The sequence below is a fragment of the Heteronotia binoei genome, chromosome 13 (genome assembly GCF_032191835.1).
Source record: "Heteronotia binoei isolate CCM8104 ecotype False Entrance Well chromosome 13, APGP_CSIRO_Hbin_v1, whole genome shotgun sequence".
NCBI lineage: Eukaryota > Metazoa > Chordata > Lepidosauria > Squamata > Gekkonidae > Heteronotia > Heteronotia binoei.
The window spans coordinates 63,911,767-63,928,035 of record NC_083235.1 but is presented as its reverse complement, the minus strand read 5'-3'; the positions used below and the strand labels follow the sequence as shown (position 1 = coordinate 63,928,035).

Sequence of the window (16,269 nt, the reverse complement as noted above, 5' to 3'; positions counted from 1 at the left end):
AGATGCTATACTGAAAATTTGGTGCCTCTACCTCAAAAAACAGCCCCCTCAGAGCCCCCAATACCTCCAGATCAATTCCCCATTATACCCTATGAGAATCGATCTCCACATAGGAAATAATGAAGTGCCCAGCAGACATCCCCCCCCCACCCCCGTTTCTGGCAACTCTGAAGCGAGGGATTGGCGTCTCTACTCACCAGTTGCTGCAAATTTCTTCAAAGTAACACAGACACACCATCCCAAGAGGAAGCCTTTCCAATCGGAGACTGAAGCCTCCAGAGGTGGGAAGTCACATAGTGGCTGTGGGGACGGGGCTTTCCCCCGCCGGCCAGCTGACTGGGGGCAGGAAGGAACCTGGGAAAGCTGAAGAACCCCCACTGGGATCTGGGGATTGGCAAGCCTAAAATAAAGTATTATTGAACAGGCATATAGGAATCAATCCGGTTTATTTTCATAAGGAAAAAGGTTAGGGACTTTTTAAATATGAAACTGTACATTGAGAGGGGCTATGCTCTGAAATAACCACTGTAGCTATAGGTCTGGTAGGAGGGACAGTTATATGGTGTAAACCAAGAAACAATTAGAATAAAATAACTGAGGGAAAGTATGGGAGCCTACATAGGAAAGTGGCATGTGTTTGTACAGTCAATCAATAAGGAACTTAATAAAATAGCTTTAAAGGTAAGTTACTGCATAAGATCGAAAACTTTGACTCTTGGAATGCTGCTGCTCTATTGAGCAAGCAGCTAATTTAGAAGAGAAAATTCTCAGAAACAAAAGTTTTTATGTTTGCCTTAGCTAAGGCTTGAGAATAATGCTCTATGTCAAAGGTTTAACTTGAAATCTTTTAACCTTCATAATCATTGCCACACTAACTGGCCAGTATAGAATCAATCAAATGTTCCCAACAGGTTAGAGTATGCATTTTTATAGCTGCACTTGCTTGATACGGTGACTGCGTGAATAATATTTCAACATTCGTGACTATTTTGGGACCATTTGTGAAAACCGTGAAGTTTCAAAATCTGCTGCCTTATGTCAACACAACTGAAATATGCTGCTATAACATAATTAAATGCAATGAAGTTTTTAACAGAATGTTTCAAAAACTGGGGCTGGCATTCTTAATGCTGGATGATGTTGGGGGTTTTTTAAAGGACTAACAGTGCAATCCTAAAGAGAGTTACACCAGTCTAAGCCTATTCATTTTAATGGGCTTAGACTGGAGTAAGTCTCTTTAGGATTGTACTGTAAACAACTGCTTGATCACGAGAGGCAAAATGGCAGCTCTAAACCCTGCAATAGGGCTGTCACCACAGCTTGTAAGGAATTCTGAGCAGTAAGATGGCCTGGGCTGACTCACTTTGAGATCTAAAGATATATAATAGACCAGGGGTCCTCAAACTACGGCCCGCGGGCCAGATGCGGCCCGCTGAGGACGTTTATGCGGCCCGCCGGGTTATGGCAAAATCGGACCGGAAGTGACGTTCGACCTAAACTTCCGGCACTGGGCTGAGGCGGCGGAGACAGAGTGTGAGGTGATACCGAGGTGAGGTGAGTTCCCAGGCTGGGGTGTGTGGTGTGGGGAAGGGAGAGAGATGCAGAAGACGGAGAACTGACGGCCCGCAGCCTTGTACAGTAACGGCAGTCCGGTCCTCCAACAGTCTGAGGGACAGTGAACTGGCCCCCTATTTAAAAAGTTTGAGGACCCCTGTAATAGACTATTCCACTATATTATCTGAGAGATGCAGTCAGTGTTTTTAACGCAGCTCTCCTTTTCAACCGATGTTTTTTCACTGTCTTAGGAAAAAAGCAGTATCCTATACCAAAAGTTCTAACGATATGATGAACAATATCGGCGATGGGCTGGAGGAAACAGAAATCTTGTTGAGCAGTAGCAGAAAACAGAAGGAGCCTTCTTTTCTCAAAGCCTTACTCAGGGCCTTTGGACCTTACTTCCTAATTGGCTCCTTCTACAAATTGATCCAAGATCTCTTGTCTTTTGTCAACCCCCAACTGTTAAGGTAAGGTCTGCTTTCTCTGTCTTGTCACGTTTAAAATATGGGGCAATGAAATGTCAGCTTCTTAGCCACCTGTTCGCCCCATGTTTGTACAATGAATATATGCGCCCGTCACACATTGTTGTTGTTAATCTCTCTCTCTCCCTCCCCCCAACAGCATATTAATAAGATTCATCAAGGATAAAGATGCCCCTTTATGGTGGGGGTATGTGATTGCAGCTGCCATGTTTTTCTCTGCTGTACTGCTGACAATAATCCTTCACCAGCATTTCCAGTATTGCTTCATTACTGGCATGAGACTGAGAACTGGCATCATAGGGATGATCTACAGAAAGGTAAGTACCGATAACTATTTTGCATAAATCAAGTTGCAGCAGGAATTGTACTTGGTATTAAATAAGTAGACAAAGGGCAAAGGTGCTTGTAGCTGTGTTTTCTTTTTGGAACAAATCATGCCGTCAGATTCTTGGGCAAATTATTAAAAACCATAGATCATAATGTCACTTCAGGATACAACCTGGAAGTGACAATGGGTATCTCTAGGAATCACTAGAAACTCTGTGGTCATAGAGTTTCCAGGGATTTCTAGAACTACCCATTGTCACTTTCAGGTTGTACCAAGAAGTTACATACAGGCACACGTGATGGCAACAAGTTTAAAAAATATTTTTCTCCTACCACTGCAGCAGAGAATATTAGTGGGAGTCCTTTTAGGTATTTAACCAATACCTGGGAGGAAGGGTTTCAATTTGTTAGGCACTTGGGCAAATTATTAAAAACCAAGCTAGTGTGTCCCCCTTTGGTGAGGAAATGTGCCACATTTGGGTTATGATTTTATCTTCGAGAAATAATCCTGCTAACACAAGAACCATTAGATGCTTTTGCAAAACCTGAATTTGTCTATTGTGATTAGGTGTTATGGGGATCATCTAGTAGTTTAGTCTGGAGGAAAAATATAAATTACTAGGCAGAAAGTTAAAGGCCAGGACATCAAAGGTAGCGTTCTCAGAAGTGCTGCTGGTTCTGCACACAGGGCCAGCTAGACGGGCACAGATCAGGGGTTTCAATGCGTGAATGAAAAAATGGCACTGGGAGGAAGGGTTTCGATTTGTTAGGCACTGGGGAGCTTTCTGGGACAAGCCGGATCTGTACAAAAGAGATGGGCTTTGTTTGAATAAAAAGGAACCAGATATCAGATCAGCTTTTAAACTAATCTTGGTTTGGGATAAGTCAGTCCAAAGGGATGATTGCGCAAACGCTCAGGGTAATATTGATAGGAGCATAATAGAACTATGGAGTGAGGGCACAATGGTGACTAAGAGGGCAGGGGAGATGTCTATAGACCAGGGGTGGCCAATGGTAGCTCTCCAGATGTTTTTTGCCTACAACTCCCATCAGCCCCAGCATTTGGCCATGCTGGCTAGGGCTCATAGGAGTTGTTGGCAAAAAAACATCTGGAGAACTACCGTTGGCCACCCCTGCTATAGACATATAGATGTCTATATATCAATGCTAGAAGTCTCTGAGCTAAGATGGGGGAACTGGAGTGCTTAGTGTTCAATGACAATTCAGATATAGTAGGTCTCTCAGAAACATGGTGGAATGGGGAAAATCTATGAGATACAGTCATTTCTGGGTATAAGCTCTATAAGCAGGACAGGAAGAGATGGGTTGGTGGTGGTGTTGCATTGTACATCAAAGAGAGTGTAGAATCAAATAAGTTAGAAAACATCAAGGGAATTAACTCCCCAACAGAAGCTATATGGATGGAAATACTGGGCCACAAAGGTTACTTAAAAGTGTGGGTGTACTATTGCCCACATGCTGAAACCCTTGAGGCTGATCTTGAGATGGAGAAGGAAAAAAGTGAGATGTTTAAAGCAGATCATGTTGTTATACTGGGAGACTTCAACTACCCTTACATTGACTGGATAAACATGTGCTTGAGTCATGCGGTAGAAATGAGATTCCAAGCTGTGCACTGGAACAGTTGGTCACAGAATCAGCCCCAAAGAAGTAGTGATTTTGGACTTGGTTCTGAATGGGTCTCAAGACCTTGTGAGAGATGTAGAGGTTGTTACCCAGATTGGGAACAGTGACCACAGTGCTATAAAGTTGAGCATTCAGATCAATGGAAAGTTACCTCTAATGTCGAAAACAAATAAACATTAGATTTCAAAAGAGGGAACTTTACAAAACAGAAGGGAATAGTAAAAAGGAAGCTGGAGGGAAAACACAAGAGTGTCAAATCCCTAGACAGTGCTTGGAAGCTATTTAAAACCACACTAATTGAAGCCCAAATAGAAGGCATTCCACAGGTGAGGAAAGGCACTGCTAAGTTCTCCATGATTCAAGGAAGCTATAAAAAGTAAAGAGGTGTCTTTTAAAAAGTTGAAGGTATGCCCCAATGAATCGAACAGGAGGAACCACAGACTCTGACATAAGAAATACAAGTTAATAGTTAGACATGCAAAAAAATAAAAATAAAAATGAGGAACTTAAGACAAACAATAAACATTTTTTTAAAAAATATATCTGTAGCAAGAAACCAGCTAGAGAAGCAGTGGGGCCTTTGGATGACAAAGGAATAAAGGAATTGCTAAAGGAAGATGGGGAGATGGCAGAGAAGCTAAATGACTTCTTTGCTTCTGTGTTCATTGTGGAAAGTATGAGGCATGTATCCCTGCCACAGCTTGTTTTCAGAAAGGGAGTCTGAAGGACTGAGCCAAATTGAGGTGACCAGAGATGAAATTCTAGACCTACTGGGGAAATTAAAAACCAGTAAGTCTCCAGGTCCGAATGGCATACATCCGAGAGTTCTTAAGGAACTCAGATGTGAGATTATTGATGTACTAACCTGTATATGTAACCTATCACTAAATTCAGCTGCTGTACCAGAAGACTGGAGAGTAGCAAATGTGACTCCAGTTTTTTAAAAGCAATCAAGAGGGGAACCAGGAAATTACAAGCCAGTCAGCTAATGTCTTTCTCAGGCAAATTAATAGAAACTGTAATCAAAGATAGAATTGTTAGGCACATAGAGGGACAAAGCTTGCTAAGTGAAAATCACCATGGCTTCTGCAAAGGGAAGTCCTGCCTCACCAACCATTTGGAGTTTTTTGAGAAAGTGAACAAGCATGTCCACAATGGTGACCCAGTAGACATTATATACCTGGACTTTCAAAAGGCTTTTGACATGGTATTTATTTATTTTATTTCTATTCCACCTTCCCCTGCAAGCAGATTCAGGGTGAGTCACAATAAAAATATAAACAATAAAACCAGATCATAAAAACATAAACATTTGAAACCAGTTATTAATAAACAGATGGTGAGCCAGAAAATACATTGTGCTACTTGTACTGAATAGGAGGTGGGCAGACATAATAACAGTCCAGTTACTGTTGATGGAAACCAGTTTTCTCTAGCTCCATTTTACAGGCCCTGTGAACATAAGAACATAAGAGAAGCCATGTTGGATCAGGCCAACGGCCCATCCAGTCCAACACAGTGGCCCAAAATTTTATATACACACATACACTGTGGCTAATAGCCATTGATGGACCTCTGCTCCATATTTTTATCTAAACCCCTCTTGAAGGTGGCTGTACTTGTGGCCGCCACCACCTCCTGTGGCAGTGAATTCCACATGTTAATCATCCTTTGGGTGAAGAAGTACTTCCTTTTATCCGTTTTAATCTGTCTGCTCAGCAATTTCATCGAATGCCCACGAGTTCTTGTATTGTGAGAAAGGGAGAAAAGTACTTCTTTCTCTAATTTCTCCATCCCATGCATTATCTTGTAAACCTCTATCATGTCACCCGCAGTCGACGTTTCTCCAAGCTAAAGAGTCCCAAGCGTTTCAACCTTTCTTCATAGGGAAAGTGCTCCAGCCCTTTAATCATTCTAGTTGCCCTTCTCTGGACTTTCTCCAATGCTATAATATCCTTTTTGAGGTGTGGCGACCAGAACTGCACACAGTACTCCAAATGAGACCGCACCATCGATTTATACAGGGGCATTATGATACTGGCTTATTTGTTTTCAATTCCCTTCCTAATAATTTCCAGCATGGCGTTGGCCTTTTTTATGGCAAACGCACACTGTCTTGACATTTTCAGTGAGTTATCTACCACGACCCCAAGATCTCTCTCTTGGTCCGTCTCTGCCAGTTCACACCCCATCAACTTGTATTTGTAGCTGGGATTCTTGGCCCTAATGTGCATTACTTTGCACTTGGCCACATTGAACCGCATCTGCCACGTTGACGCCCACTCACCCAGCCTCAACAGATCCCTTTGGAGTTCCTCACAATCCTCTCTGGTTCTCACCACCCTGAACAATTTAGTATCATCCGCAAACTTGGCCACTTCACTGCTCACTCCCAACTCTAAATCATTTATGAACAAGTTAAAGAGCATGGGACCCAGTACCGAGCCTTGCGGCACCCCACTGCTTACCGTCCTCCACTGTGAAGACTGCTCATTTATACTCACTCTCTGCTTCCTATTACTCAGCCAGTTTTTGATCCACAAGAGAACCTGTCCTTTTACTCCATGACTCTCAAGCTTTCTAAGGAGCCTTTGATGAGGAACTTTATCAAAAGCTTTTTGGAAGTCAAGGTAAACAACATCTATCGAGTCTCCTTTGTCCACATGTTTGTTCACCCCCTCAAAGAAATGTAACAGGTTAGTGAGGCGAGATCTTCCCTTGCAGAACCCATGCTGAGTCTTCCTCAATAACCCATGTTCATCAATGTGCCTACTCGATCTGTCCTTGATAATGGTTTCTACCAACTTTCCCGGTATTGAAGTCAGACTGACTGGCCTGTAATTTCCCGGATCTCCTCTGGAACCCTTTTTAAAGATGGGGGTGACATTTGCTACCTTCCAGTCCTCAGGAACGGACAGATTTTTGTTAGATTACAGATTTTGTGGAACTGTAATAAGTCCCGCAGGGCCCTGATCTCAATTAGGACCATGTTCCACCAGACTGGGGCCAGGGCAGAGATCTTTTGGGCCAGAGACTGCCAGTAGATATTGCTCTGCTGAGCATAAAGTTCTATGGGGCACATATGAGGAGAGGCGGTCCTGTGGATATGTCAGTCCCTGGCCACATAGGGCTTTCAAAGTTAGCACCAATACCTTGAACTGAATCCAGTACTCAGTTGGTAGCCAGTCCAACTGGCGTAGCACTGGCTGAATGTGAACCTGCACCAACATTGCAGTCGGAAGGTGTGTTTCCACATTTTGCACTAGCTGGAGTTTCCAGGTCAGATTCAAGGGCAACCCTGCCTAAAGCAAGTCCAAGTAGTCTAACTTGGAAGCGGCCATTGTGTGGATCACTGTAGCCAAGTTCCAGGGAGAGAGGAAGGGAACTAGTTGGCAAACCAACCATGTACCCCACCAAAGACACCTGAGTAAATTTAGCAGTCATGGGATGAGAGGATGGGTTCTGTTATGATTAAAAACTGGCTAAATAACAGGAAGCAAAGAGTAGGAGTCAATGGACAGCTCTCACAATGGAGGGAAGTAAGCGGTAGTGTCTCAAAAAGATCAGAATTGGGGCCACGGCTGGCCCTTCAACTAGGCAAAATAGGCATTTGCCTAGGGCGCGGGCCGGGGGGCAACAAATTAGGCATTCCCCCCCAGCGCCCTAGGCAAATGACTTGCCTGATTGTGCAATAGCTGGCTAGCTTAGCTTCACTTCACCTCCCTTCCAATCGAATTCTGATTGGAAGGGAGACAGAGCAAAGCCAGCAGTTGCACACTGGCCAGCTGGCTTTGCTTCATCTCCCTTTTAATTGGAAGGGAGATGAAGCAAAGCCAGCCAGCTGGTGTGCAGGTGCTGGCTTTGCTTTGCCTCCCTTCCAATCTGTAGGTAAGTGGAGCTGCTGGCTTTGCTCCACCTCTTTCCTGATTGGAAGGGAAGCAAAGTGCAGCCAGCAGTTGCGCACCGGCCAGCTGGCTTTTTATCACTGGAGGCAAAGCTAAGCCAGCTGGTTGGTGTGCAGCTGCTGGCTTCATTCCAATTCCCTTCCTGGGTGTTCTCCCAGCCCAACCTCACCACTATGGATGGGGGCAGCGGGGGGTGGCTGGCCATGCACCCTACGGCCAGCCCTGATTGTGGCTGGTAAAATTTAATTTATTCATCAGTGATCTCGAATGGTGGGGGAGGGGGTGAATAGTGTAGTTATCAAGTTTGTAGATGACACCAAATTATTCAAAAGCATGAAAATCAAGGCTGACTGTGAAAATCTCCAAGAGGACCCCCACAAACTGGGTGAGAGGGTGACGATGTAGCAACTGAAGTTCAATGTTGGTAATAGGGCTGTCAACCCTCCCAAAATTCGGTAATATCCCTATTCAGAAACATTCGGAAATAAATTTTTCAGTATTCCGGATATTACCTAATAGTGGTATTCGGATATATCCAAATATACAGATATATTTGGATATATACGGTATTCAGCTCCCATTATACCCTATGGGCCATTGAAGTCAATGGCAAAATAAGGTATATTGGAAGCAGCCTGGAGGAGGGAAGTTTGAGAGAGAGCCTCCAAAACTGCAGGGAACCTGCAGGGGACTCTCCTCTACAAGACCTCCAAGTCCCAAAAAGATTGGGTCAGAGGGTCCCACTCCAGGGGCACCCAAAGAGGGTGCCCCTATTCCACCATTATACCCTATGGGCCATTGAACTCAGTGGCAACATAGGGCATAATCAAAGGCTGCTGGGGAACAGGGGGTTTGAGGGAGAGCCCCCAAAACTGCAGGTAAACTGCAGGGGACTCTCAGGCCACAGGGAAATGGCAGGGGGAAATGTCCTTTGCCAAGGGACCAAGCCAGGCTACCAGAGGCCCAAAACAGCAGAGCAGAGCAAAAATAATTTTAACAAACTAGACAATGTGATAAAATTATAAATTGATTAAAACATACAATCCCAGTCAGGCCAGAGCCACCCCCAATCCCCCCCCCCAGCAACCCCCCCAAACACAAAACCGCCGAGAGACACCTACCCAAAGCAGGAGGAAAAACAGAAGGTTTTCTAAAAGATAGAAACAAAAACCTGCTTATAAAAATTCCCCAACCCCCTTCCCCACAATAAAGAAAAAAGGAAGGATCTCAGTCAGATGCTGAAGTCCAGGTCCAGGATTCAGGATCAGGATCACCACACCAGGCTACAGAGAGCAGAGCAGCAGAGCACTGTGCCAAAGCAGCAGAGGCTTGACACCAGCTCACAGTCTCTCTCTGGCTGGTAAATAACTCACGGAAAATGTCAAGACAGTGTGCGATTGCAATAAAAAAGGCCAATGCCATGCAGGGAATTATTAGGAAGGGAATTGAAAACAAATCAGCCAGTATCATAATGTCCCTGTATAAATCGATGGTGCGGTCTCATTTGGAATACTGTGTACAATTCTGATCACCGCACCTCAAAAAGGATATTATAGCATTGGAAAAAAGTGCAGAAAAGGGCAACTAGAATGACTAAAGGTTTGGAACACTTTCCCTGTGAAGAAAGGTTAAAACGCTTGGGGCTCTTTAGCTTAGGGAAACGTCGACTGCGGGGTGACATGATAGTGGTTTACAAGATGCATGGGATGGAGAAAGTAGAGAAAGAGATACTTTTCTCCCTTTCTCACAATACAAGAACTCGTGGGCATTCGATGAAATTGCTGAGCAGACAGGTTAAAACGGATAAAAGGAAGTACTTCTTCACTCAAAGGGTGATTAACATGTGGAATTCACAGCCACAGGAGGTGGTGGTGGCTACAAGCATAGCCAGCTTTAAGAGGGGATTGGATAAAAATATGGAGCAGAGATCCATCAGTGGCTATTAGCCACAGTATATGTGTGTTCGTGTGTGTGTGTATGTATGTGTATATACACACACACACACATATATTGGCCACTGTGTGACACAGAGTGTTGGACTGGATGGGCCATTGGCGTGATCCAACATGGCTTTTCTTACGTTCTTATGGCAACAGGAACAGCAATGGAGTTCAGGGGGCAAGAGATGGTAAATAAATACCCTCTCTCTGCCCATGGACAGAACAAAACAGTTTGAAAATAAATTGTTCTGTTATCTGATTGGCTTGAGGGGGGAAACATGCAATTCCATTGGAGAATTGCAATTTTTCCCTTCCCCCTACTTTGCACAACAGAAACAGCCCTGCATGGTCCTGCAAAACCATGTAATAGCAGTCTGCAGAAATGCATGGCTCTGATTGGTCAGAGACCTCCCCCCTCCCACTCACCCCAGCCAGAGGCGGGAAAAGGCCAGGGAAAGGCAGGAAAGGCAATCACAGACTGCCTTTTGCCTTTCCCCATTGTTTTCTATGGAAGCAATAGCTTTACCAAATATTTCCAAATAATGCCATAATTATTTGGAAATCAGAAATACAAAATAGGCTCGAAAGCCTGAACAGAATACTTGTTTCCAAATATTTACCGAAAAGGCTTCTATTCGGTAAATATTTGGTAAAGCCTTTACCGAACTGACAGCCCTAGTTGGTAAGTGTAAAGTGATGCACATGGCGGGGGAATCCCAACTTCAGGTATAGACTAATGGGGTTCAACCTTGCTGAGACTGAGAGGGAAAAAGATCTTGGGATCATAATGGATAACTCAATGAAAGTGTCAACCTAGTGTACTGCAGTGGTGGAAAAGGCAAACTCAGGGGTTATTAGGAAAGGGATTGAGAATAAAACAGCCAGTATTGTAATGCTCCTGTATAGATCTATGGTGCTGCTTCATTTGAAATACTGTGTACAGTTCTGGTCCCCGTATCTCAAAAAGGACAGAGCTGGAAAAAGTACAGAGGAGGGCAACCAAGATTATTAGGGGGTTGGAGGGCCTTCCCTGTGAGGAATGACTGGAGACTTCCGGGACTTTTCAGTTTAGAAAAGAGACTACTAAACAGAAACGTTATAGAGGCTTAGAAAATTATGCATGGGATGGAGAGATTTGACAAAGATAAATTTTTCTCCCTCTCCCCAAATACTAGAACTTGAGGGCATCCAATGAAGCTGAAGGGCAGTAGGTTCAGGACAGACAAAAGGAAATACAGAGAAAGATTTAAACGTGGAATTCGCTGCCAGAGGATGTAGTGATGGCCACAGGAATAAACAGCTTTAAAGGGGGATTAGATATATTCATAGAGAATAAGTCTATCAATTAGGCTTCCCAACCCCCCCCCCCCCGCCCTGGCGGGGGACCCCCGAAATTGCATCCTCCTCCCCCGCTCTCAAAAAATCTGGGGGCGAGGGGGGGGAGAGAGAACATACCTTTAGGCATTGTGTTGTAGAGCTTCTGATCCGTTTTAAAATGTGTCCCTTTAAGGCTGCACAGGAAACAGGAAGGGCTTCATGGGAAAGTAACAGTTTCCATGGAGAACGGCCCCTCCCTTTCTTTTCCTGTGCTGCCTTGCTTTCGTTTTCCCAGCAAGCACATTCTGCTGGAAGAAGACCAAGTACGGTAAGTGTTTGTGTGTGAGAGAGAGGGAGGGGGCAGGGAGGGGGGATTCCCTGGTATGGAGGCCCTCCGCCCCCTTTAGAAAGCTGGGGGGGGAGGGAAATGCCTACTAGGCACTCTATTATTCCCTATGGAGAACGATTCGTGGGTATTGGGGGCTTCTTGGGGGGGCTATTTTTTGAGGTAGAGGCACCAGATTTTCAGTATAGCATCTAGTGCCTCTCCCCAAAATACCCCCCAAGTTTCAAAACGATTGGACCAGAGGGTCCAATTCTATGAGCCCCAAAAGATGGTGCCCCTATCCTTAATTATTTCCTATGGAAGAAAGGCATTTAAAAAGGCGTGCTGTCCCTTTAAATGTGATGGCCAGAACTCCCTTTGGAGTTCAATTATGCTTGTCACATCCTTGTTCCTGGTTCCACCCCCAATGTCTCCTGGCTCCACCCCCAAAGTCTCCTGGCTCCGCCCTCAAAGTCCCCAGATTTTTTTTTTAATTGGACTTGGCAACCCTACTATCAATGGCTACTAGCCATGGTGACTGAGGAGAACCTCCACATTTAGAGGCACTAATCCTCTGAATCCCAGAGCCAGTAGACAATGTCAGGGGAAGGCCACTAGACAAGGTTGCCCTCTATCTCCATTGCTGTTTATAATGACCCTAGAGGTCTTGTTGACTCAAATCGATGAAGATAGTGAAATAGAGGGTTTGAAGTTGAAAGGTTTTTCCTATAAATACAGAGCCTTTGCAGACGATGTGATGTTCGTCAATGAGAACCCAGTACAAGTGATGCCTTTGTTGTTAAAGAAAATTAAAGAGTATGGTGAGCTAGCTGGCTTTTATATCAATAAAGAAAAATCGAAAATCCTTACTAAGAATCTGACACTAAACAAACAGAAAGAATTACAAAATGCCACTGGATGTGAAGTTGCCTCCAAGGTAAAATATTTAGGTGTGGAGATGACGATGAAAAACATTGACTTATATAAGAACAATTATGAAAAGCTTTGGCATAAAATAGAAGGTGATATGTTAAAATGGAACAAACTAAACATATCCATGCTGGGGAGGATATCTGCAATTAAAATGAATGTTCTACCAAGGATGATGTTTTTATTTCAAACTATCCCAATAGTGAAAGATAAGAAACAATTTAATCTGTGGCAAAGAAAAATTTCAGAGTCTATTTGGGGGGGCAAGAAACCAAGAATTAAAATGAAAATCTTAACAGATGCGAAAGAAAGAGGCGGCTTCCAGCTACCTGATTTAATGCTATACCATGATGCATTCTGTTTGGTATGGATTAAGGAATGGATGACTTTGATCAACAAAAAATTATTGGCGCTAGAAGGACATGGAAATATATTTGGTTGGCATGCGTATATGTACTACGGGAAAGAGAAGATGGATGGTTTTTTCTCACATCACTATATAAGGAGGAGTTTGCTGAATACTTGGAAAAAATATAGTAAATATGGAGATGAGAGGAAACCACTTTGGATTGTGCCAACTGAAGTAATAAGTATGCCGCAAAGTGTAAAGGAAGGGAAATGGGCATCATACGAACAACTGCTAAAGTTCAAGGGGGGCAAAGTTGAAATGAAATCGGTTGAAGAATTGCAGGACAAATTTGATTGGTTTCAGCTGTTACAGATTAAAAGCTTGATAGAGAAAGACATTAAAAGTACAGGTATAAGACGAGAGAAAACAGAAATGGAGAAAATGCTGCTGGGCGAGAATGAAAAATTGATTTCAAGGATGTACAAACTGTTATTGAAATGGTCTACAGAAGAAGAGGTGGTGAAGCCTCAAATGATTAAATGGGCGATTAATTTTAATAAAGAAATACAAATGGAGACATGGGAACACCTATGGAAGAATTCAATGAAAATATCAACGTGTTATAACATAAAAGAGAACTGTTTCAAAATGCTGTACAGATGGTACATGACACCTAAAAAGTTAACAAAAATGAATAATCAAGCCTCAGATAGGTGTTGGAAATGTAAAAAGCATGAAGGTTCTTTTTACCACATGTGGTGGACTTGTGAAAAGGCGAAACAATTTTGGTCAATGATTCAGCAGGAGATCTCGAAAATCTTGGGTTATAATATTAAGAGAGCACCAGATGTCTTTCTGGTGGGATTACAAATGGAAAGCTTTCCGAAGCAAGACAGAACATTGTTGTGGTATTTGCTTTCAGCTGCGAGAACATTGTATGCGCAAATGTGGAAGCAAGACAGAATACCTGAAAAATGGGACTGGGTCTTAAAGGTTCTTAACTGGAGTGAAATGGACAAACTTACTAGAATCTTAAAAGACAACAATTTGGAGAAGTTTAAAGAAGACTGGAGTAAATTCCAAAGTTACATGGAAATACAATGGAGGGTGAAGAGCCACTTAGTGGTTTATGACAACATTAACTGAACTTTAAATGATAAAGAAGAATTGTGATTATTGAATTAGTAGAATATAGTTACATGGTAACTATGTATATATGAGTTAAGATAAAATCAAGACAGTTGGAATTCCGGACTTGGTTTTATAACTTTGGGTTTTGTGTTTAATAAGCACTAAAGGAATTATAGAGAAAGGGTTAGGGAAAGATGACTCTTTGTGTAAAAATTTTATAATGGTGAAAAGATACTTAGTAGTGCATGACAACATTAATTGAACTTTTAAAGATAAAGAGGTACTGTGCTATTGTGATAAAAGTATTAGTAGAACATAGCTACGTAGTAAATATATATATATGAGAGTTAAGATAAGACTAAGGCCGTTTTCGCACTAGCGTTTACTCCGGCGTAGCACCCCATTTACCTCCGGATCTTTTCCTGGTTTTCGCACCTGTTGCTCCGGCGCTGTGGTTTGCTCCGGTGCTGCAGGGGTTTCATGCCGGAGTATCTTGATCCACCTGCTTCCGGAGTTTTTGAAAACCTCCAGATCCACTCCGGATCCACTCCGCGGAGTTTGCTGTGGGAAATCCATCCACGCCAGATCGACTGCTTTGTGGGCATCACCCTCTCCCTTTCCGTCCTCCCACCCCATCCACCCCCTTGGCCAATCATCAGCCCTTCGCGGCGCTTCCCAAAAGTGCCCGCACGGCCATTTTTTTTTAAACTTCATATTTCTTGCGTAATAGCGATATTATTGCTTTTCCGCTGTTGCGTTATTTCGTTAGTTCGTTAGGTCCACGTTGCAGCTGCAAGCGCCAGCCGGGGAGGGGGAAGAGCGCGGAGGAAATCCCAGCTTCACCACCCGGGAGGGAGCGAGGCTGGGAAGGGAAGAACCTGCCACACACACACACACTAGTGCTGGGAGGCTTAAATGTAAAAGCTTTCCCCAGTTTGAACAACGTGTAGTGTATCGCCATAACCATTTCGTTATAACGCAACCATTTCATTATGGCGCAACCATTTCGTTAGTTCGTTAGGTCGCCGTTGCAGCTGCAAGCGCCAGCCGGGGAAAGGGCAGAGCGCGGAGGAAATCCCAGCTTCGCCATCCGGGAGGGAGCGAGGCTGGGAAGGGAAGAACCTGCCAAACACACACACACTAGTGCTGGGAGGCTTAAATGTAAAAGATTTCTCCAGTTTGAACAACGTGTAGTGTGTCGCCATAACCATTTCATTATAACGCAACCATTTCATTATGGCGCAACCATTTCATTAGTTCATTAGGTCGCCGTTGCAGCTGCAAGCGCCAGCCGGGGAAAGGGCAGAGCGCGGAGGAAATCCCAGCTTCGCCACCCGGGAGGGAGCGAGGCTGGGAAGGGAAGAACCTGCCAAACACACACACACTAGTGCTGGGAGGCTTAAATGTAAAAGCTTTCTCCAGTTTGAACAACGTGTAGTGTGTTGCCATAACCATTTCGTTATAACGCAACCATTTCATTATGGCGCAACCATTTCATTAGTTCGTTAGGTCGCCGTTGCAGCTGCAAGCGCCAGCCGGGGAAAGGGCAGAGCGCGAAGGAAATCCCAGCTTCGCCACCCGGGAGGGAGCGAGGCTGGGAAGGGAAGAACCTGCCAAACACGCACACACTAGTGCTGGGAGGCTTAAATGTAAAAGCTTTCTCCAGTTTGAACAACGTGTAGTGTGTTGCCATAACCATTTCGTTATAACGCAACCATTTCATTATGGCGCAACCATTTCATTAGTTCGTTAGGTCGCCGTTGCAGCTGCAAGCGCCAGCCGGGGAAAGGGCAGAGCGCGAAGGAAATCCCAGCTTCGCCACCCGGGAGGGAGCGAGGCTGGGAAGGGAAGAACCTGCCAAACACGCACACACTAGTGCTGGGAGGCTTAAATGTAAAAGCTTTCTCCAGTTTGAACAACGTGTAGTGTGTCGCCATAACCATTTCATTATGGCGCAACCATTTCGTTATAACGAAATAGCGTTAGTCCACGCAGCCAGCGGAGGCGACTGGGGACACCCAGACGACTCCGCGGAGCGCGCTGAGCACCCGCCAATCACCATCAGTGGCGGGAAGTTGACATCCAGATTCTCCACTGTGAATGCTTCTGTTAACACATAAAGGGCTGTGGAGGATGCTACAGCTGCAGCCAATCCATAAGCAGAAGCGGCACACGTGACGCTCTTGTTACGTTGTTACGTAGTTACGCAACCAGACTTGCGCTTAAAAAAAAAATGATTGACAGGGCATCGAACTCAAGTCGATGCTAGTGCGAAAACGATTTGAGCCGGGGCTTCATGGAAAGCGACTCCACTAAAGAGGCAATGTGCGAAAACGAGAAAAATGATCCGGACATAATT

At 44.2% G+C, this 16,269-nt stretch overlaps 1 protein-coding gene across 1 annotated transcript in view; it reads left to right on the top strand.

The window, feature by feature from the left end:
• The window catches only part of ABCC3 (ATP binding cassette subfamily C member 3), a 117,437-nt gene that overhangs the window by 31,247 nt on the left and 69,921 nt on the right, over positions 1 to 16,269 (top strand). The window contains exons 8-9 of the mRNA XM_060252100.1: positions 1,806 to 2,024; positions 2,179 to 2,356. Coding sequence (XP_060108083.1) covers positions 1,806 to 2,024; positions 2,179 to 2,356 — 397 coding nt within the window. The remainder of the gene's footprint in view (positions 1 to 1,805; positions 2,025 to 2,178; positions 2,357 to 16,269) is intronic.